A 24,753-nucleotide genomic window follows, 5' to 3' on the forward strand; every position below is an offset into this window, starting at 1 on the left:
ATATGTACAAAATTTCAGCTCAATGTCTCTATTTTTAAAGACTGTAGCGTGATTTCAACAGACAGACGGACGGACATGTCTAGATCGTCTTAGATTTTTACGCTGATCAAGAATATATATACTTTATAGGGTCGGAAATGGATATTTCGATGTGTTGCAAACGGAATGACAAAATGAATATACCCCCATCCTTCGGTGGTGAGTATAAAAATGCAGTACCCTATTTTCACCACGGGATCATTATGCACCATCTGTGAAAATTTCAAGAAAATAGGTTCAGCCGTTTTTGAGTCTATACGGAACAGACAAACAAACAAACACAAATTGGTTTTTAAATATAAGAAGATATGAAAACATTAATAAAATTAATAAAGAATGCTACTACCACTACTGCCAATTGTTATCTTCATGCCAAACATATTATGTTATCATGGATCCAATCTTTCGATTGATTAGTCCATTATTGCTGAACCAGATTATTGTGCTGGCCTACAATTATTAAGTTTTTATTGGGTTGAAACATTGCAGGACTAGCTTTGCAATTCAGTAGTTTACTGGGACTTTAGTATAAAACATGAAATCTTTGTGGTCGGTTGCATTTCTAGTGTTACTCGCCAATTCGGTTTATTTATATCCTGCCGATGGTAACATTTCCTACAAAGGCTACAAGGTCTATAAATTGCAAATTCAAAATGCAGAACAACGAGCTTTCTTGCTTGATTTCGCAAAGTCCAACGGATCCAAGGTAAATTCAACGATTTGCTATAGAAGCGATGAATGTTCGTTACACTGACCTCCTGCTTTTTAGATAAGCATTTGGCAGGAAGACACAATGACTATGGATGTATTAGTGGATCCTCAGATGCAGATTCATTTCAAAAATTATATCCAAGCAAAAAATATTGACAGTAGAGAGATGATATCCGATTTGCAAAGGTTAGTAAACGTGCTACACAACACTCCACGAAATTTGTTATTCAAAATAACAAAAATAATTGCTAAACAACAGTTTTTGTTTGCTGAAAAGGGGGAAGCAGACATTACGGCTGTTTTGGCAAACATTGCGAACTGCTAGAAAAAACTTTGCTGAGATGAAAAAAAATGTTTGCCGGATTTTTATACCCTCCACCATAAGATGAGAGGTATACTAATTTCGTCATTCTGTTTGTAAATACTCGAAATATTCGTCTGAGACCCCATAAAGTATATATATTCTTGATCGTCGCGACATTTTATGTCGATCTAGCCATGTCCGTCCGTCTGTCCGTCCGTCTGTCCGTCTGTCTGTCGAAAGCACGCTAACTTCCGAAGGAGTAAAGCTAGCCGCTTGAAATTTTGCACAAATACTTCTTATTAGTGTAGGTGGGTTGGTATTTTAAATGGGCCATATCGGTCCATGTTTTGATATAGCTGCCATATAAACCGATCTTGGGTCTTGACTTCTTGAGCCTCTAGAGTGCGCAATTCTTATCCGATTGGAATGAAATTTTGAACGACGTATTTTCTTATGATATCCAATATCTGTGCCAAGTATGGTTGAAATCGGTCCATAACCTGATATAGCTGCCATATAAACCGATCTTGGGTCTTGACTTCTTGAGCCTCTAGCGTGCGCAATTCTTATCCGATTGGGATGAAAATTTGCACGACATGTTTTGTTATGATATCCAACAACTGTGCCAAGTATGGTTCAAATCGGTGCATAACCTGATATAGCTGCCATATAACCGATCTTGGGTCTTGACTTCTTGAGCCTCTAGAGTGCGCAATTCTTATCCGATTGGAATAAAATTTTGAACGACGTGTTTTCTTATGATATCCAACATCTGTGCCAAGTATGGCTCAAATCGGTTTATAACCTGATATAGCTGCCATATAAACCGATCTTGGGTCTTGACTTCTTGAGCCTCTCGAGTGCGCAATTCTTATCCGATTGAAATGAAATTTTGCACGACGTGTTTTGTTATTATATCCAACAACTGTGCCAAGTATGGTTCAAATCGGTGCATAACCTGATATAGCTGCCATATAACCGATCTTGGGTCTTGACTTCTTGAACCTCTAGAGGGCGCAATTCTTATCCGAATGGAATGGAATTTCGCACGACGTGTTTTGTTATGATACCCAACAACTGTGCCAAGTATGGTTTAAATCGGTCCATAACCTGATATAGCTGCCATATAAACCGATCTTGGGTCTTGACTTCTTGAGCCTCTAGAGGGCACAATTCTTATCCGATTTGAATGAGTTTTTGCACGAAGTATTTCGTCATGATATCCAACAACTGTGCTAAGTATGGTTGAAATCGGTCCATAACCTGATATAGCTGTCATATAAACAGATCTGGGGATTTGACTTCTTGAGCTTCTAGAGGGCGCAATTCCTATCCGATTTGGCTGAAATTTTGCATGACGTATTTTATTTTTACTTTCAACAACTGTGTCAAATAAGGTTCAAATCGGTCCATAACCTGATATAGCTGCCATATAAACCGATCTGGGATCTTGACTTCTTGACCCCTAGAGGTCGCAATTATTATCCGATTTGCCTGAAATTTTGTACGACGGATCCTCTCATGACCATCAACAAACGTGTTTATTATGTTCTGAATCGGCCCGAAATAGCCCGATACAGATTCCATATAAATCGTTCTCTCTATTTTACTTCGTGAGCCCCAATGGGCGCAATTCTTATACGAATTGGCTGAAACACGGGTCTCCAACATATAATTTAATTGTGGTCCGAACCGAACCATATCTTGATATCGTTTTAATAGCAGAGCAACTCTTTTCTTATATCCTTTTTAGCCTAAGAAGAGATGCCGGGAAAACAACTCGACAAATGCGATCCATGGTGGAGGGTATATAAGATTTGACCCGGCCGAACTTAGCACGCTTTTACTTGTTTTTCTTTAATTATATTTGAATTTTACGGCCGGTCATGGCTTTTGATGGCTTAAGCATTTTTACGAAGGGAGTCAAGCTAATGACAACCACAAATTATGTTGGAAGAGAAGATTTTAATCGTGGAATGTTACTGAAAGGAAATTACCTGATTAACAAATCCTTGTACACATAGACATTGCGGCCATTGGTATTCATTTCGAATGGTAGCGAAAAATGTCTCGTCAATTTTATTCTTCTTCTAATGTCCACACTATCGTAGTTGATGGCTTTATAGCTCATCTCTTCTTATACTTATATTGGGTTGCCCAAAAAGTAATTGCCGGTAATATAGTAGTAATATAGTCGGCGTTGACAAATTTTTTCAACGGCTTGTGACTCTGTAATTGCATTCTTTCTTCTGTCAGTTATCAACTGTTACCTTTAGCTTGCTTTAGAAAAAATTGCGCAAAATTTTGTTTACATTTGTTTGTTTGGCGTCAATTTTAATATGGGTACAACATGTATTGAAAGAAATTCATTTAACAAACCGAATCAACGCTTGTGATTTTCACCTTAAACGCAATGAATTCGATCCGTTTTTAAAACGAATCATAACTGGAGATGAAACGATCATGGTCCAAGCATGGTGAACCAGCTCAAACCACTTCAAAGGCTGATATCCACCAAAAGACGGTTATGCTGTCTGTTTGGTGGGATTGGAAGGGTGTGGTATATTTTGAGCTGCTTCCAAGGAACCAAACGATTAATTCGGATGTTTACTGTCAACAATTGGACAAATTGAAAACAGGCATCAAGGAGAAGCGACCAGAATTGGTCAATCGTAAAGGTGTCATATTCCACCATATTCCATGGTAAAACTTTCGGCAATGATGAGGCTATTAAATCGCACTTGGTTCAGGTTTTTGCAGATAAAGGCCAGAAGTTCTATGAGCGTGGAATACTAAATTTGCCAGGAAAATGGCAAAAGGTTATCGAACAAAATGGCAATTATATATTTGATTAAAGTTCATTCTAAATTTTATTAAAAATGCATTTACTTTCTTTTAAAAAATCCGCAATTACTTTTTAGGCAACCCAATAGAACTCCCGATTAGGTTTTATTAGCTCTTAAAATCGAATTTCTGTCCTGATAGCCTTGAAATCTTTGTGTTTTTATTCATTTAAAATTTCTAGCCTAATTGATGAGGAAAATGGTCAAGGGGCGACTAAATCTGATGAATTCAGTTGGACACGCTACCACGAGCTTGAGGATATCTACAAGTTTTTGGATGATATGTTAAGCAAATATCCCTTGGTAACAGAAGCATTCACTATTGCTCAATCTTATGAGGGTCAAATTGTCAGAGGGATAAAAATTTCTTTTAAATCAGGCAACCCCGGTATATTCATCGAGTCAAATATTCATGCCCGTGAGTGGATAACCTCGGCCACAGCCACCTGGTTTATCTATGAGCTATTAACATCCCACGATCTGGAAGTGAGGAATTTGGCAGAAAACTATGATTGGTACATTGTGCCGGTATTAAATGTGGATGGTTTTATCTACACCCACAAAAAGGTACAACCAAATTTATTCAATTTGTCATTGGCATGAAATGTCTTTTTGAATTAAATTGTCTTAAAGGATCGGTTGTGGCGAAAAACTCGTCAACCTGTGGCACACTCTGACTGCATTGGTACCGACGGCAATCGTAATTTTGACTCCTTGTGGATGGTTAATGGTGCATCGTCAAATCCCTGCGACCAGGATTATGCAGGACCAGCAGCAAACTCTGAGCCCGAAATTAAAGGAGAGTCTGAATTTTTGCTAGCAAATAAGGATAAGCTGAACATACTTTTGGCTTTCCATAGTTATTCGCAAATGTTGTTATCTCCATACGGCCACAGCCGTGACGAAGTACCACCAAATTTTGATGATCTTATGCAGGTTGCAGAAGCATATGCGAAAGCGGTAGGCAGCTTACACTATGAGAGTCAGTACACCTACGGTACATCTGGAGGGGCTATGTGTAAGTATTGATTTGTATTATTAGGTTGCTAGACTAAAATAAGAATTTAATCATAGTTATGTATGGTAGCTTTTTGTGGCGAATTTGAATTATTTTCTAATATAAGTGAGAATTGTGCCATGCCATGCCATCGTGACAATAGGGTTACCGAAGCCCATACGTTAACATGTCTGCCACTGACCCTGAACGCGTGGGTTCCAATGCTGACGAGTACAGCAGAAACAAGTAAAAGCGTGATAAGTTCGGCCGGGCCGAATCTTATATAGCCTCCACCATGGATCGCATTTGTCTAGTTCTTTTCCCGGTGTCTCTTTTTAGGCAAACAAAGGAAAGAAAATGATAAAAAAGAATTGCTATGGCATTGGAGCCATATCAACTATGGCCCGATTCGGACCATAATGGTATGAATGTTGGAAACTACAGTAGTAGTCATTGTGAAAAATTTCAGCCAAATCGAATAAGAAGTTCGCCCTTTAGGGGCTCAAAAAGTAAAATAGGGAGATCGCATTATAAGGGAGCTGTATTAAGCTATAGACCGATTCAGACCATATTTGACACGTATGTTGAAGGTCATGGGAGGAGCCGTTGTACAACATTTCACCCAAATCAGATAATAATTGCCCCCTATAGAAGCTCAAGAAGTCAAGACCCCAGATCGGCTTATATGGCAGCTATATCAGGTTATGGGTCGATTTGAACCATACTTTGCACAGTTGTTGAAAGCCATAACGAAACACGTCATGCAAAATTTTAACGAAATCGAATAGGATTTGCGCCCTCTAAAGGCTCAAGAAGTCAAGACCCAATATCGGCTTATATGACAGCTATATCAGGTTATGGACCGATTTCAACCATACTAAGCACAGTTGTCGAAAATCACAAAAAACCACCTCGTGCAAAATTTCAGCCAAATCGGATAAAAATTGCGCCCTGTAGTGGTTCAAGAAGTCAAGATCCAAGATCGGTTTATATGACAGCTATATCAAAACATGGACCGATTTGATCCATATACAAAATCCCAACCGACCTACACGTATAAGAAGTACTTGTGCAAAACTTTAAGCGGCTGGCTTTACTCCTTCGAAAGTTAGCGTGCTTTCGACTGACAGACGGACGGACATGGCTAGATCGACATAAAATGTCATGACGATCAAGGATATATATACTTTATGGGGTCTGAGAAAACAGAATGACAAAATTATTATACCCCCATCCTATGGTGGAGGGTATAAACATTTTTAGTTGTGGTTTACCCTCCTAGTGCTGGCGACACTTGTGAGGTAATTATCGTTGGTAATCAGCGGTGTAAACTTCCTAATTAGGTGATATCGTTCTGCGACAAGCCGTGAGGAATCGGCAGTAAAAATGTGGTTTTTTATCTTTGAGTTTAAGCTAGTATCGCAAAGCATTCTTCGATATAAGAGAAGTATCCCAAGGTTCCTTAATAGAGTATTCATGGGTAAGCGTGCTAAGTTCGACCGGGCTGAGTCTTGGGAACCCACCACCATGGATTATGCTAAAAATTTCTACAAAATAAATAATTTTTTTCTACATTCCAAACTTCTGTTTCTGGGAACCGAACAAGGATGATCGAGAGACCGCTTTACATGGCTATATAAGTATATAACAGATTTGGAGCGTATTTGACACGTTTGTTTGAATTCGTAACAGAAAACCGTCTGCAAAATTTCAGCCAAATCGGACAAAAATTGCGGCTTGTAAGGGCTCAAGAAGTCAAATAGCGAGATCAGTTTGTATAGGAGCTATATCAGGTTATAGACCGATTTGGACCGCACTTAACACAGTAGTTGAAAGTCATAACAGAACACTACATACAAACTTTCAGCCAAATCGGACAAAATATACGCGTTCGACCGCTATCGTGATTTCGACAGACGTACGGACGGACATGGCTGGTTCGACTCATAACGTCGAGACGAACAAGAATATATATACTTTATGGGATCTTAGACGAATATTTTGATGTGTTACAAACGGAATGACTAGATTAGAATAGCCCCATCCTATGGTGGTGGGTATAATAAATTTCATTACTGGTTGGCTTCGTATCTAAGCAGAAGGATATGCGACAGGGAAGTGTGGTATGACCACAGCTTCTCTTATTATCGTTATATTAGTTTAAGCACTGAAGAAAATGCTGCTGAAGTGGACCCTCGGCTAAACAGAAGAATGAGGGATTGGGATAAATATCGGTACACATTCTGCACGACTATCCCTTCTAGACCAGAAAAGGAAGTGGAAACTTCAGAGGACATACATATAGTGGTCAAGCGGATCACGAAGGCCCTAAATGACTCGTTTGTGTTAGCATATCCTAATGCCAAGGCAAGGGGCAAACAACGTCCACCATGGTGGACCCCACAGCTGGTTGGTCTAAGGAAGGGAAAACTGCAGAAAACTCTTCAACAGGGCAAAGCCACAAGGGCATCACACGATTGCGACGTATATAAGGCTGAGCTCAGAAAATAAAATGGCGAGCTGAGAAAGGCTCAAACAAAATTCTGGGTGGAATTCTGCAGCTCCGTGGAGAATACATCTGAGGCCTCTAGGCTAAGGAAGATCCTTTCTTCGAAACTTATTACGGTGGGATATATTCAGATGCATATATCTGTGTTATGGAGGGACACAAAGGTCATTTTCATTCCAAAAGCAGGAAAATCATACCACACGAAGGCGAACGATTTTCGTCCTATTCGGTGTTATCCTTTATGCTGAAGACTCTAGAGAGATTGGTTCAAACACATCTTAAGTCAAAGATCCCTGGAGATTGCCTGTCTCGGCAACTGCTTGCATATAGTAAGGGCAAGTCCACTGAAACAGCCCCTCACGACTTAGTCGCTTACATAGAGGATTCTCTTTATTAATAACTCACTAAGTAAAAGATGCATTACTTGGAATCTATGGGTCAACAAACGAACACTTCAACGAGATGTACTGTCTCCTGTACTCTGAAATATATAGCCATAAGCAATATAATACTGTCAGTAGAAGAAAAAAGTGTAAAAGTGGCCGCGCAAACTGATGACGTAGAAATTGCCGTTAGGGGAAAGTTTTCAAGCACTCTTAGAGATATACTTCTGGAAGCTCTATGTGCAACAGCGAAGAGGGCTACCAAAAGTGGTTTAGGCGTAAATCCGTCCAAGACAGAAATAATTCTTTTCAGCAAGAGATACAAATTACCTTCAGCGGCATCTGTCTTGGGAGGAGAGAATGTTCCATTTACTGAAAGCGCAAAATAATTGGGTGTTCCGCTGGACAGGAAATTGAACTTCAAATCAAGCATTTTGGAAAGGGCAAGAAAGTCAACTCTTGCCCTATACACCTGCAAGAGAGCTATTGGCAAAAGCTGGGGGTTTAAACCGCGTGTCATGCTCAGGGTATATACTGCAGTTGTCAGACCTAAAATTGTGTTGTGGTTGATCGACAACGCTTTTAAAGTCCACCTACTATTTATTACTCAGCTGGGATGGCTGAGGATTGCTTGTTTGTGCATAACATCCGCATTGAGGACGACACCACCTAATGCACTGAATTTAATGCTGCACTTAATTTTTGTTCTTAAAACAGCATATTTTGTTTTCTGATCGAAATGTTTGCTAATACAGCAGCCCTTTGTTTGCTGAAACAGCAGTAATGTCCCCTTTCCCATTTTAAGCAGACAAAAACTGCTGTTTTCGCAAACATGTTTGCTGTTTTGAATAACAATTATGGTTTAGTGTAGACTTCTTTACGAATGGTTCCAAACTAAACGACCAGGTGGGCTTTGGGATGTTCTCAGAAGAACTTGGATTGGTCATATTGATAAGCTTACCCTACCACTGCAGTGTATTTCAAGACGGGATCCTTGCAACTAAATAAGTGGTGGAAGGGCTAAGATGTAATGTCATAACGACGACGGCGTCATCCAAGGATTGAGGTCTCTACGGATATTTTACTAAAACAATTCCAATTTTGTAAACACCTTTCTCCAGTGTGGATATTCTGGTGATTCACCATACAGACGGACGGACGGACATGGCTAGATCGCCCTAGATTTTATGGCGATCAAGAAAATATATACCTTATAGGGTCAGAATGACAAAATGAATATACCGGAATCAAAAAATGAATATACCCCCATTCTTCGGTAGTGGGTATAAATAGGGAAACGAGCTTGTAAAGGATGATTTTTTAAGTACTATAGGAAAGTTTTTCAAAAAAAAACATAAAATTCAGAAAAATTCATGAAATCTCTATTTGAATCGATAGTACGGCCCATATAATTTAATGTTTAAGATTATTTTATGCAAATGTTGACCGTAATTGCGCCACAAATGGTCCATCCGCTTAGTCCAATTTTGGCATAATCTTTCCAATATTTCGGCTAGTATCTCACGAAAAAATGCCTTAATGTTGTCATCCAATCCGTCAAAAAATAGTCTAAAGGCGTTAAATCGTAACTCGAATCTCAATAAGTCCATTGTTACGCGTGCTGTGTGACATGTGGTACCGTCTTGTTGAAACCACATGTCATGCAAGCCAAGCTCTTGCATTTTTGGGCAAAACAAAGTTTCATATCATCTCACAATAACGCTCACCATTCACAGTTACGGCACGAAACGCATCATCTTTGAAAAAGTACGGTCCAATGAGGCCCATAAAGCGAAGCCCATAAGCCGAACCAAACTGTGACTTTTTCTGGATGCATTGGTAGCTCTTGCAATGCTCTTGCAAGTTTCACTCCAAAATCGACAACTTATCTTATTTACGTACCCATTGCGCTAAAAATGAGCTTCGTCGTAAAATGAAAGAAGCGCGCTATGGGCTTCTTAACAGATAAACTTTCGTATTTGAAGTTTTGCACAAATAATTTTTATTAGTGTAGGTCAATTGGGATTGTATATGGGCCAAATCGATCCATGTTTTGATATAGCTGCCATATAAACCGATCTTGGGTCTTGAATTCTTGAGCTTCTAGAGTGCGGAATTCTCGTCTGATTCGACAGAAATTTTGCACTACGTGTTTTGTTATGACTTTCAACAACTGTGCTAACTATGGTTGAAATCAGTTCATAACCTGATATAGCTGCCATATAAGCCGATCTTAGGTCTTGACTTCTTCAGCTTTTAGAGGGCCCAATTCTTATTCGATTTTTGAACGTGGTAGTTTGGTATCACTTCCAATAACTGTGATAAGTATGATTCAAATCGGTTAACAACTGTGCTAAGTATGGCGAAAATCGGTGCATAACCAGATCTAGCTGCCATATAAACCGATGAGGAATCTTGACTTCTTAAGCCTTTGGAGGGCACAATTCTAATCCGATTTGGCAGAAATTTTGTACAACGTCGTCTCCCATAACCTTCAACATACGTGTCCAATACGGTCTGAATCGATGTATAACTAGATACAGCCGATATCAACCAATCTGCCGATATTTCTTCTTGAGCCCCTACAAGGCGCTATTCTTATCCGAATGACTAAAATATTACACAATGACTTATACAATGTTCAGCACTCAATTCATTTATGGTACGAATCGGACTATAACTTGATATAGCTCCAATAGCATAACAGTTCTTATTCATTTTTTTTTTGTTTGTCTAAAAAGAGATAGCTCGACAAATGCGATCCATGGTGGAGTGTTTATAAGATTCGGTCGAACGTAGCACGCTCTTAATTATTACTATTAAGGCTTTTTCATATGGGTATATGGGCCCAATGAGTTCATTGGACCTCTCTAGATTCGTGCTCATCGCATCATCAACATCCTGAAAATATTCCTTGAGCAGATAAAAGGTGATTGTTTTCTGGTTTCGCCAATGTAGCTATAGCCGACTTAACTAATTGAGCACACAATGAGCTTATATTTTCACCTACACCTCTCAAAATTCGAGTTATGTGTATGGGCCCATACTAAATGGAATCGCTCCGGGAGGACTTAACGATGATATGGATGTAACAGATACAAGCCAAAAGATTTTTTTTTGGAGTTCGGAGATCGAATCACCTTAATCAAATTTCTTTTGACAGAAATTTAATTTGAAATCTCCAACAAGACCAAATAAACAAGTACTTATTTTTTGAAATTTTACAGATCTTGCTCCAGGTGCAACTTTAGATTATGCCTACAACGAAGCGGACATTCAAATAACCTATACTATTGAAATGCGTGACACGGGCAGACACGGATTTGTTCTACCACCAGCGCACATTTTGCCCAATTGTGCAGAAACCATGGCTGGTATTGTGGCCCTGGTCAAGGAAGCTGATCGTTTGGGCTACATGCAACCTAAATATAAAGCTATTAATTGAATTATTGATATCTCCTATCATATCGCCAGCAATAAATTTTACATTGTTTTTGCAAAGTTCTTTTCTTTTGCGATTAAGGCGATTAGAATTAATCGATGGTCAGATAAGCTTGGTATAAATTGTATTGTAAAAGAGGGAAAATAGTTAGTCACCTTAAGGCATTATGGGAAAACTGAGTATACTTTTCTTGTTAGCCACTTTTGTGGTTTGTATTTCGTCTGCTTCATTGAAGAGCCCCCCTGTGTTTGAGGGAAAACTACGCTATGATAATTATAAAGTGTACAAACTGAACATTAAGAATAAAACTCAATTGGCTGTGATAGAATTGATTCAAGATATTAGTGAGAGGGTAAGTGAGAGAATGCAGCTGAGTTCTGGTTGATCACTGAAAATTTTGCATTCTTTTAAAGTACAATGTTTGGAAGGAGTATGATGAAGCCACCAAGGAGATTCATATAATGGTTAAACCAACTGAGGACAAATATTTCCATGAACTTCTTCAAGTCTATGGTTTGCAATGGGAATTACTTGTGGAAAATGTACAAGAGTAAGTAGATTAAAGTTTAAGACCTGTGGGGGCGAAAACCCTGATTATACAACAAAATATAAGTGGATTATCAAGTGTGGTACATTCAAGTTACAATCAATGTGTTGGTTTATACAAGATATTTATTGGAAGAAATCTCTCCCATATCCATTTCCGACCCTACGAAGTATTGTATATATATTTCGGATCGTCGAAAAATTTTAAGACGATTTAACGATGTCCGTGTGTCCAACAGTTGTAATCAGTCTTTAAAAATTGAGATATTGAGCTGAAATTTTGCACAGACTCGTATTTCTTCCAAACGCAGGATATTTGGATATAGCTGTGATATAGACCGATCTAGCGATTTAGGGTCTTAAGCCCGTAAAAGCTGCAGTTGTTGTCTGATTTCGCTGAAATTTGAAACAGAAAGTTGTATTGGGGCCCCGATAATCAAACCAAATGTGGCCCATATCGGACCATATTTATATATAGCTGGCATATAGACCCATATGCCGGTTTAGTGTCATTAGCGGGAAACAGGCGCATTTATTTTGCGATTTCGCTGAAATTGGAAACAGTGAGTTGTTTTAAGCCTCCCGACATCCGACCTAAATATGGTTCAGAACGGACTATATTTAGATATAGCTGCATTAAAGACTGATCAGCCGATTAAGGGTCTTTAGCCAATAAAAGCCGCATTTATTACCCGATTTCGCTGGAATTTGACACAGTGACTTGTATATAGCCTCCCGTTATCTGACCAGCACATGGTCCAGATCAAATTATATTTAATCCCATAAAAAGCGGATTGGTTACCCAATTTCGTTGAACCTGTGACTTGAATAAGACTTCTCTGGACCTAAATCATATATGATCCAGACCAGCCCGATATGCATATCACAATGGATATAACACGTTTTTACTCTCTCAACGACGACTGTAACAAAGAGCCAAAGAATATGTGTGACTTGCCATCAACGCTACCGTACAGGGCTGTGCATCGCTGTCTTAGAAATCCCTATGTACTTCGGCGATGTGGGCTACCTAATGTCGTCTAGGAGTAAATCCATCTACGACAGAAGTAGTTGTTTTCAGCATTAGATACAAATTGCGCACAGTGGACCCTGTCACCTTGGGACCATTAGATGAAAAGTATATAATAGCACTTCACCACAGTCTAAAAGGAGAGATTAATGCTACCGAGGTATTGTGTTGTTTTGAGTGGAAGTTGGATGTGTGGGAGTGTATTCCCAATGGTTTTGTGAATAGCGGAATTTATAACGTGTTGTGTGGATGTTTCGGTGGCATTGCTCAGTTATTCTGGCTCAGTCTTGTAATGAGTCATTTTGGGTTGTGCCATCTCTTTTCTGATGTTTCTGGTGACCAGTCCGGAAAAGTTTGGAGTTCAACTGGACTACGTGGCAGGATCAGAGTCCTTACTCTGGTACCATGGAAGCCCATGTAAATTCAGTTCTAGTCCGACTATGGCGAGTCCTCCGTTGGGAGCAGTGTAGTGGCTGTGGTCTACACCTAAAATCGCAGGAAGGGCATTTCGATGCTCGTTGTAGTGTTGCATGTAATCAATCGAGTGTCTTGACCCGCAGATCGAAAGGAGTTTCTTACCAAGGGGACATCACGTCCAAATAACGTGGGAACGAATGGGTACTCATTATGGCTTCGGTCATGTATGGAGACGTTGGCAGACGCATTATATTCACCCGAGACTAAGCCAACAAGGCAGGTGCCTGCATAATACACCATTAGGACTTGGTACGCGAGAATGTTGTATTTACTGAAAGCGCAAAATACCTGGATGTTTTGCTGGACAGGACATTGAACTTCAAATCAAAAATTTTAGAAAGGGCAAGAAATGTAAAACTGGCCATATTCTCTGGGTGTTATTCTGGGTGTTCTCATATTTTGTTGCTTGTGAAAGCATTTCTGAACCGATTTCAATTTTTTTAACTCATTGGGAAAACTAATAAAATTTAATATTTTTCGAAGTTGGTTACCTCGTCAAAAGCGCATCTATGGTCCGATTTTAACAATTTTTGTGCGTGATATCTTTTATAGTGTCAAAGAAATTTGACTAACATTTTTTTTTTTAAATTCTCAGAGGGTGGTCCCTTATTTTGTTGCTTGCGAAAGCATTTCTGAACCGATTTAAAATTTTTTAATTGATTTGGAAAACTAATAAAATTTAATATTTTTTGGTCGCGATATATGATAAGGTCCGATTCTGCAGTCAAAAGTTACGGGAGTTAAGTATTCAAGTGCTTGGGCTGTCCCTTCTTAATATCTATACTATCTACATCTAGCCGAAGACCGAATATAATTTGCATATATGAGCCGGAGCTTCAAAATCATCCCTGGGGCTGCCTGAACATGTCCAGAGACGGCCGTTGGTGTTGATTGCAAATGATAGGGTATCGAACTTTATTGTTTCCCTTGAACATAATCGAAATGTGGGTTTTGTGTCGCTGTTCGATTCTTCTACGGTGAGTGTTCTTCGGAGATCAGTCTTCTGATTCCTGACTTGAGGTTTTTTATCAGCTCTTACGCGTTTGTAATCGAATGGCCAGCTGATCGTACCATGTACTATCGAGAAATTGGCTTTTTCTCTCAGACGGATCGTATGTTCAATGTAAAAAAAAACTACTCCCTTTACGCTCCCTGCGGTTCTTAACTACACTCTCCAATGCAAAGCTCTGCATATGTAGGGGACATCTCCTGCGTGTTAATCGCTTTGAAAAAGAAATTGATATCTAGTATGACTTCCAGAAATCATGACAAGTATGGTCCCTATCGTTGAACAATCTGTTATAGCTCCCATATAAACCGATGTTCCGATTTTACATCTTGAGATCCCGGAACGGGCAATTGTCATCCGTTTTTGCTGATTTCGTACATGCTGTTACGACTTTCAACAATCACCACAAGTATGGTCCAAATTAGGATATAACCTGATATAGCTTCTATATAAACCGATATCTCGATTTGACAAGTTGAACTCGCTTTGACTAGTTTGGTGAAATTTTGCACGTTGTGTCTGTTTTGAATGCCAACATCCGTGGTAAGCATGGTCCAAATCGATCTACAAGCCCATCTCCCGAGGGCTTACGGCCCCAAAATGCTTTAATTTTTGACTGGTTTGGCAAATATTCGGTATGTAAAGTACAACTATACCCTTCATCTAAGTTAATTTTTATACCCACCACCGAAGGATGGGGGTATATTCATTTTGTCATTCCGTTTGCAACACATTGAAATATCCATTTCCGACCCTATAAAGTATATATATTCTTGATCAGCGTAAAAATCTAAGACGATCTAGCCATGTCCGTCCGTCTGTCCGTCTGTCTGTTGAAATCACGCTACAGTCTTTAAAAATAGAGATATTGAGCTGAAATTTTGCACAGATTCTTTTTTTGTCCATAAGCAGGTTAAGTTCGAAGATGGGCTATATCGGACTATATCTTGATATAGCCCCCATATAGACCGATCCGCCGTTTTAGGGTCTTAGGCCAATAAAAGCCACATTTATTATCCGATTTTGTTGAAATTTGGGGCAGTGAGTTGTGTTAGGCCCCTCGATATCCTTCGTCAATTTGGCTCAGATCGGTCCAGAATTGGATATAGCTGCCATATAGACCGATCCTCCGATTTAGGGTCTAAGACCCATAAAAGCCACATTTATTATCCGATTTCGCTGAAATTTGGGACAGTGAGTTGTCTTAGGTCCTTTGACATGTTTCTTCAATTTGGTCCAGATCGGTTCAGATTTCGATATAGCTGCCATATAGACCGATCCTCCGGTTTAGGGTCTTAGGCCCACAAAAGCCACATTTATTATCCGATTTTGCTGAAATTATGGACAGTGAGTTATGTTAGGCCCTTCGACATCCTTCGTCAGTTTTGCCCAGATCGGTTCAGACTTGGATATAGCTGCCATATAGACCGATTTCTTGATTTATGGTTTTGGGCCCATAAAATGCTCATTTATTGTCCGATGTCGCCGAAATTTGAAACAGTGAGTTAAGTTAAGTCCCTTGACATACTTCTGCAATATCGCACAGATCGGTCCAGATTTGGATATAGCTGCCATATAGACCGATATCTAGGTTTTAGGGTTTGGGGTCATAAAAGACGCATTTATTGTCCGATGTCGCTGAAATTTGAGACAGTGCGTTTGGTTAGGCTCTTCGACGTCCTTCTTCAATTTTGCCCAGATCGGTCCAGATTTGCATATAGCTGCCATTTAGACCGATCTCTCGATTTAAGGTTTAGGTTCCATAAAAGAGGCATTTATTGTCCGATTTCGCCGAAATTTGCAACAGTGCACTGTGTTAGGCTTTTCGACATGTTTATGCAACTTGGCCCAAATCGGTCCAGATTTGGATATAGCTGCCATGTAGACCGATATCTCGATTTAAAGTCTTGGCCCCATAAAAGGCGCATTTATAATCCGATTTCACTGAAATTTGACACAGTGACTTATGTTCGACATCCGTGTCGTATATAGTTCAGATCGGTATGAGGTATATGAGTATAAGGTATGAAATTTTCACCGAATTTTGATGAAAGATGGTTTACATATTTACCCGAGGTGGTGGGTATCCAAAGTTCGGCCCGGCCGAACTTAACGCCTTTTTACTTGTTTTGAGTAAAATTTTAGCAGAATCCATTGTGGTGAGTTTTCAAGATTCGGCTGGGCCGAACTAAGCTTTTACATACTTGTTTTATCTCAATCAATAAAGAGAATCGCCAATCAGAGAATTTGGAAGCACGGCATATAATCGGTTGAACTTTTGGAATGCTACTTGTTATTTTTTACTTGTCATGAAAACAATCAAAACGAAATCTTTATGATTTCGTATATCACCAAACAAGATTTATTGTTTAATTCGCATGCATAAATCATTTTGGTTTTGTAGTACAAAGCATGCGATAACTGCAAAAGTGGGCTAACAACTATTCGAAACCCCCTAATTAATGACCATTGCTTTCGAAAATGTAATTCTGTTTTTTCTTTTATATTTTTAGTCTTATCGATGAAGAGCAACGGGCTGCCGACACAACAACCGATAACGATGAATTCGGCTGGACACGCTACTATGAATTGGAGGATATTGAAAAATGGTTGGATGGCATATTGGCGGCACACCCCGATGTCACCGAGTCATTTGAAATCGGCAAATCCTACGAGGGACGCACCATACGTGGCATAAAGATTTCGCACAAGGATGGCAATCCTGGCATTTTTATTGAATCGAATATTCATGCCAGAGAATGGATAACTTCAGCTTCTGCCACTTGGTTCATTAATGAATTGTTGACATCCAAAGATGGTCCTGTGGTCAATTTAGCTGAAAACTACGATTGGTATATAATTCCTGTGTTCAATGTTGATGGCTTTGTGTATTCCCATCTAAAGGTAAGTGAGGTTAAGTGAAAAATGTTGCAGATTGGAAGTCATTGTAAAGATTCCATATACAGGGGATTTGTCCATAAAAATTCCATTAAGGAACAGCGGCATATCAATGAGTGCTATCCGATTCAAAATTTAGGCTGAATGATAAGTGGAGGTCACCGTGGCGCAGAGGTTAGCATGTCTGCCTATGACACCGAACGTCTGGGTTCAAATTCCAGCGTGAACACCAAGAGGTGTCGCTATGCGCCACGCCGTTCGGACTCGGCGTAAAAGAGGAGGTCCCTTATCATTGAGCTTAAACTTTAATCGGACTGCACTCATTGAGATGAGAGAAGTATCCCCTATTCCTTAGTGGGATGTTCATGAGAAATTTAGTAGATAAGGGGTCTCCATTTTAGTGCGTGTTCAAGTAGCTCACAAATGTCGCCATTTGTGGGACAGTGGGCATAAACAGTGCTGACATTTTTTTTTTATGATATGCCGGTTGGGTTCGAAACCAGGCTTTCAGCGTTATAGGCGGACATGCTAACCTTTGCGCTACTGTGGCCATATTAATTGAAGCGCTAATCGAAATATTTGTCTGCGACTTCAAAAAGCATAAAACAAACTATCCATCCGTTCGCTTGTTCGTCTATTTCAAGCTATCTTGCAAGAATTGAAATCTCTTATAGAATTCAAATACTTATAAGCGATATTAGGCGAATGGCGGTCAAGGAATCTACGCCCTGCTTGGCGTAGATTCCTTGTAAAAAAAAATATTTGTTATTTCTTGTATACAGCTTCTTCACCACGTTATTGTACACAGGCCCCGGGTGTCTTGATTATACCCTCCACCGAAGGATGGGGGTATATTCATTTTGTCATTCCGTTTGCAACACATCGAAATATCCTATTCCGACCCTTCTTGATTTTTTTTGTTCATAAGCAGGTTAAGTTCGAAGATGGGCCATATCGGACTATATCTTCATATAGCCCTATATAGACCGATCCGCCGATCAGATCGGTCCAGATTTAGATATAGATATGGAATCTATATCTAAATCTGGACCGATCTGAACCAAATTGAAGAATGATGTCGAAGGGCCTAACCCAACTCATTGTCCCAAATTTATTGTAGATGGTCTATATCGGACTATATCTTCATATAGTCCCCATGGCGAGGCTATCAGAAAAAATTTTCAGCGCAGGTTTTCAGCTCCTAATGCTGGCAACATTTGTGAGGTACTATGCCATGTAAAACTTCCCTCCAAAGAGGTGTCGCACTACGGCACGCCGTTCAGACTCGGCTATAAAAAGAAGACCCCTTATGATTGAGCTTAAAACTTGAATCGGACTGCACTCATTGATATGTGAGAAGTTTGCCCCTGTTCCTTAGTGGAATGTTCATGGGCAAAATTGCAATATGAGTTGTGTTAAGTTTTTCGACATCCTTCTTCAATTTGGCCCAGATCGGTCCAGATTTCGATATAGCTGCCATATAGACCGATCTCTTGATTTAAGGTTTTAGGCCCATAAAAGGCGCATTTATTGTCCGATGTCGCCGAAATGTGGGACAGTGGGTTATGTTAGGCTCTTAGACATTTTTCGGAAACGTGGCCCAAATCGATCCAGATTTGGATATAGCTGCCATATAGACCGGTATCTCTATTTGAAGTATTGGCCCCATAAAAAGGCGCTTTTATGATCCGATTTTCCTGAAATTTTGACACAGTGACTTATGTTAAGCTTTTCGACATCCGTGTCGTATATGGTTCAGATCGGTTTATTTTTAGATATAGCTACTAAAAAAATCAATATTTTGTTATGCACAATTTGGTCCAAATCGGAACATATTTCGATATAGCTGCTATGTTGGCAGAACGTATGCATTTTTCTCCGTTTTCGGACGAAAGGTGGTTTACATATATATCCGAGGTGGTGGATATCCAAAGTTCGGCCCGGCCGAACTTAACGCCTTTTTTATTTGTTTATGTTCTTTCTGGCATATAATATTTGAACTATTTTTAGTAGGTGAGTTTAAAGTGGCAGTCTGCCATCAGACTCACTTAGACGTTTTCATCCAATGTGATACCACTGGAACAGAAGAGAAAATGCCATTGAACAATATTGGTAATAATTTTGGTATAGTGCTCTTTATTAAAAAAACGGCTCAGGCAGGGTGTAATCCACACTGCCTGGAACATCGTTATAACACAGTGTCCGTAGCCGCCACATGACCAAAACGAAAGCCCACTTAGCCTCACGACAGTGGTCGCAGCAATTTGCCTAGCCACAATGTCCAGAGGCATCAGGTGTAGCATTAAATTCAGTGCATTAGATGGCCTCGTCCTCAGTGCGGCTGTGATGAACAAACAAGCCATCCTTTGGATCCGGTTGAGTATTGAAGCGCCTTCCACCAGACCACAACACCATATAGCATCATAGATATATACTGTGCATGGCACGCGATTTAAACCTCCAACTTTTGTCAGTGGCTCTTTTGCATGTGTATAGGGCAAGAATTATCTTTCTTGCCCTTCCCAAAATGTTGGCTTTGCAGTTCAACCAGGTATTTTGCGCTTTCAGTAAGTTGAACATTCTCTCCTCCCAAGGAGACATGTGCCATTGTAGATAACATGTATCTGGTGCTGAAAAGAACTACTTCTGTCTTGCATGGATTTGCGCCTAGAGAACTTTTCGTAGCCCACTTTGCTGTGGCACGTAGAGCTTCCTGAAGTATATCTCTAAAAGTGTTGGGAAACTTTCCAACTCCACTCTTTTAAATATGAGTAAGTTTTAATTTAATCGTCTTCGTCTCCGCCAAGCGCAGGATATGGCTGGGTTACAGTTCTAGCGAAATTATTATATGTTGCTGCTTTTAGGAGTAAGGTTCTATCTATTTACAATCGCTTAACCGACCGATCACCTTATTTGTCAGGATCGTATGTGGCGTAAGACACGCCAACCTGTAAAAACATCTAGTTGTATTGGGACTGACGCCAATCGTAATTTCGATTCACATTGGATGGAAAATGGTGGAGCTTCCAACAACCCCTGTTCGGAAACTTATGCTGGGCCCGAAGCCTTCTCGGAGCCTGAAGCCAAGGCTTTGGCTGATTATGTTACATCGATCCAGGATAAAATCAATATTTACATTTCCTTCCACTCCTATGGTCAATACCTATTGTCTCCTTATGGTCATACCAAAGAGGAGTTCCCCGAAAACTATGAAGATCTTCTTACCATAGGAACAGCCTTCTCAGGTGCTATTAAGGGTTTGGCTTATAATACTGAATATACGCATGGTTCAACTGCTGTTGTGTTGTGTAAGTATATATTTTGACTTTTTGAGATCTTCTATGAGTTTAATTTGAATTTCATTCTCACGTACAGATGTCGCTTCCGGTTCAACTGTCGATTGGGTTTTCAATGAACTCAATGTTAAGGTGGGCTACACCATTGAATTCCGAGACAAAGGACGCTACGGCTTCGTCTTGCCTCCCTTGCAAATCTTACCCAATTGCCAAGAACTAATGGCTGGTATGCTGGCTTTGGTGGACAAATCTAAAGAATTGGGTTATGTTTAAAAATGGAGTATACATTTTTTTTATTATTTGAGTTTGAGTTTTCAATAAATTGCTAACGATTTTCATTAAAATATTTGATATAAGAGGAAAGTAAATCATCAATTTTATATCCCAGTGTTGTGGAACATAGCAGCTTAGAGGCACCAATCATATTGCCGAAACGTATGTGGAAGTAAGTGTTGCCGGAACTCCAGAAACTCAAATCACCATAACCATAGGATAGCAAAGTGTCCTAAAAAACAAAAGGAGAGACAAAGGTAAAAAAGTCAATGCTTTACTTCACTGAAAATAAATCAATAACAATTATACCCTACGCTAGAGATGTGCTCATGAGTGATTTTTCACTCATGCTCACGAGAAAAAATGTTACACACGCACGCTTTTTTATGTAGACTCACGTTCACGCACGCTCACGAGACAAAAATTTTGATCACGCACGACTCACGAGAAAATCACGATCCACGAAAACATTAGACTCACGAGACAATCACGACAAAATCACGACTCACGAGATAATCACGAGAAAATCACTATTCACGAAACAGTGCCTCCTCCAGGGTCACGGTTAAACAAATATTTGTCCATAAAGCGAATAATAATTCGATGCGTCTCAAATAAATGTATAACTTAACCGCTTTTTTGCTCTTTTCTTTTCTTTGCATCTGTAGAAAGATTCGTACTTTAACATACCGAATGATTTGCGTGCGAATTATTTTGTTTAATTGTTATTTTTTTTGTTTCGTGAGTGTTTCATGAGTGTCTCGTGAGTCATGATTTTCTCGTGAGTCGTGATTAGTGTCGTGAGTATGATTTCGCTCACTCACGCTGACGCACGAAAAATTTTAATTCAATCAAGTTCACGCACGATCACGTGATTGAATTTTGATCTCACTCACGAATCACGTACATTACTCTACTCTACAACTCTCGTGCATTACTCTACCCTACCCCACCATTGTGGTATAGAGCATTATAACTTATTCCATTTGTTTGTAAAACCTAGAGAGATGGACTCATTGATAAGTTGCGGATCGACTCAAAATCACTTCCTGATTCGATTTGGCTATGTCCGCCTGTCTGTTTGCCTTTTCATGTTAATTTGTGTGCAAATTAAATATAGCAATTTTCAAATATTTTGTCATTTTGAACCAGGGGTTCGAAATGGAGCCAAATTTTTTGAAGCTGGAGTGGATCGGTTTTTAATCTCAAAATCCGCTCCGCTCCGACAAAATAAGAAATATTTTAAAAACGCATTTTAATATCCAACACCATAGGATAGGTAGTATATTTAATTTTTGACCATACAAAGTATATGTACTCTCTATCGTAAATTCTTAAGTGATTATACGATATCAGTGCATCTGCCCATCCATCCGTCTGTCCGCTAGTCTTCCTACACAGCCTACACAAATTGAGATAGCCTACACAAATTGAGATATTCAGCTCAAATTTGCCACAGGTTCGTATTTCTTCCATACGTAGCCTGAGTTTTTAATAGGGCCGAGTTGGACCACATTTGGATATAACTAAAATATAGATCGATGTCCCGATTTAGGGTCTTGCGATCACAAAAGTCGCGTTTTTTCCGATTTTGGTAAAATTTTAAATGGTGGCGTTTCCTCCCCAAATATTGTCTCGATCGGACTATATTTAAGTATAACTGCCATATAAACCGGTTACCAGGTTTATGATCCTAATGCCAAACCAAGTGCATTTAACCCGGTTTTACTGAAATGTGAAAAAGCGAGTTACATCAGGTCGCTCGATATACGGAACGAGTGTGATCCACATAAGACTTTAGTTAGATATAGCAGCCATATAGGCCGATCTGCCGATTAAGGGTCTTAAAAAAGCTCATAAAAATCTCATTATTAACTGATTTCGCGGAAACTTTGAACAGTAGTGGTTGGAACGGGTTCAATTAGACCCTTTGACATTCATGCCAAATATGGTTTTGATCGGACTATATTAAGATATAGCTGCCGTAAAGACTGATATCCTAAAATTGGGTCTTATAGCCATAAGAGACGCATTTATTATCCGATTTCTTTGAAATTAGAAACAGTAAGTTGTTCAAAGCCTTCCTATATCCAATCCAAATATGATCCAGATGGGACTTTATTTAGATATAGCTGACATATAAACCGATCTGCCAATTTAGGGATCTAATCCTATAAGATGCACATTTTATACTCAATTTCGTTGAAATTCTAAACTGGGATATTTATAAAGCTTCTCGGCATCTAAACCGAATATTATCCAAATCCAGCCAGACCAGTTTGTTGGAGTTTATAGGAGAAAATTTTACGCAAAGTTTTAGCCAAATCGAATAAGAATTGCGCCGTCTAGAGGGTCAGAAAGAAAATCGGGCTGACGTATATGTGAGTTTTATCAGGCTATAGACCGGTTCCGACCATACTTGGCAAACAAAATGGAGGTCGTAGGACAATTTCAGCCAAATCGGATCAGAATAGCTGTCTCTAGGGTCTCAAGAAGTACAATCTGGAGACCGGTTTATAGAAAAGTTATATATGGTTATGGAAGTCAATGGCTCAAGAAGTCAATTCAGAATATCGGTTTATATAGGGGCATTTTAATGATAGAGTCCGATATAAACGAAGATCAAGAATATATATAATTATATTGCTTGATATTGTTAACGAAATGACAAAATTAATATGTATATAACTTGCCTTATTAGGTAAATAATAAAAACCCATTTTTCACATGAGGTTTTAGATGTGACAATTTGTTTGGAAAATTTAATCGATGAGGTTTAGGATTGGAGGGTCTTCATGGAGCATTTCTTCTCAGACCATTGCTATATTTGGTTTAGAATAGCACGACCAGCGCCGAATCCGATAAGCTTCAGCAATAAGTTGAAAACCAACTGGTCAAAATTCGGAAGACCAATCAGAAGAAGAATTGGGAAGGATAATTTAGATTGTCCAAGCATAGAAGACATTGACGACAATATCTGCAGGATTAGGATTGCACTGGTGGCGTCTTTCGAAGTTAGTTGTCCTCTTCGGGAAAGGAACTCAGCCCAAGAAAAACCCTGGATAAGCGGGGAGATTCGCAGTATTGGGAAAGAGGTCTGCAGACTTTTTAACATGCTCGTTGGAAAAAAGCGGAAGTTTGTGTTTGGGATGTGTATTACACACGGCTCAAGGAATACGATAAGATTAACAGAGCGGCAAAACGTGCCTACTGGAAGCTTTTCTGCGAACAGGTCGATAGCGTGAATGACACCGCCAAGATAAAATAGTTTCTCTCAAAAACCCATGTCCAAACTGAAACTTTAGTAGACGACATGGGAGTGAGAGCAGAGACAACGGAGGACATGTTGAGGCTTTCGATGAAAACCCATTTTCCACAGGATACGAAGGGACTAACGAAGACACCGGAATCTTGGAATATTGACGTTGATCGAAGGTTTATAATAACGGAATTTATGGTTAAGGAATCCTTGAGAACCTTCAAACCATTTAAGTCACCTGAACCTGATGGAATATTTCCGGCGTTACTACAAAAAGAGGCAGACTATCTGGCCAAAATTTTCACTGCGTCCATAGGACTTGCATATACTCCGAAAGCCTGGCAGAAGGCAAGGGTGGTGTTTATACCCAAGCTCGGCAAGGCAAGTTATACGACACCAAAGGCCTACAGGCCCATAAGCCTTACGTTCTTTCTACTATTATTAAAAACCATGGAACGTATTGTGGACACAATGATAAAAAGTATGACATCCAGCAAACTGCTCAAATACAAACAGCATACCTTTGTCAAGGGAAGGTTGTTGGAGACTGCCCTGCACGAGGTTGTGCATAAAATAGAAGAAACGTTCGATGTCAAAACGTACACACGTACACACTGGCGATATGTATTGACATCGAGGGGGCGTTTAACAATTTGCGGACCGACACATTGATCCAATCCTTAGACCAGTACAGGGTGGACCCTGTCCTTAAGGACTGGATAAACCATATGCTATGG

The 24,753-nt window shown here is 39.6% G+C and overlaps 3 protein-coding genes across 3 annotated transcripts in view; 2 read left to right on the plus strand and 1 right to left on the minus strand.

The window, feature by feature from the left end:
• Positions 1 to 574: 574 nt before the first annotated feature.
• On the plus strand, positions 575 to 11,231 carry LOC106086844 (zinc carboxypeptidase). Its single transcript, XM_013251653.2, has 5 exons — positions 575 to 745; positions 809 to 936; positions 4,080 to 4,464; positions 4,531 to 4,915; positions 11,014 to 11,231. The coding sequence occupies exons 1-5, from the start codon at positions 575 to 577 to the stop codon at positions 11,229 to 11,231; spliced, it is 1,287 nt and encodes a 428-aa protein (XP_013107107.2).
• A 146-nt stretch (positions 11,232 to 11,377) lies between these two features.
• Positions 11,378 to 20,819, plus strand: LOC106086847 (zinc carboxypeptidase). Its single transcript, XM_013251656.2, has 5 exons — positions 11,378 to 11,580; positions 11,642 to 11,778; positions 16,804 to 17,194; positions 20,109 to 20,496; positions 20,564 to 20,819. Exons 1-5 carry the CDS (start codon positions 11,395 to 11,397, stop codon positions 20,755 to 20,757), a joined length of 1,296 nt encoding a protein of 431 aa, XP_013107110.2. The 5' UTR covers positions 11,378 to 11,394; the 3' UTR covers positions 20,758 to 20,819.
• Positions 20,810 to 24,753, minus strand: part of LOC106086846 (myosin-VIIa) — a 29,386-nt gene continuing 25,442 nt past the window's right edge. Inside the window, exon 10 of the mRNA XM_059365503.1 lies at positions 20,810 to 20,989. Within this exon, the coding sequence (XP_059221486.1) occupies positions 20,810 to 20,989 (180 nt within the window). The remainder of the gene's footprint in view (positions 20,990 to 24,753) is intronic.

Source organism: Stomoxys calcitrans, chromosome 3 (genome assembly GCF_963082655.1).
Source record: "Stomoxys calcitrans chromosome 3, idStoCalc2.1, whole genome shotgun sequence".
NCBI classification, from domain to species: domain Eukaryota; kingdom Metazoa; phylum Arthropoda; class Insecta; order Diptera; family Muscidae; genus Stomoxys; species Stomoxys calcitrans.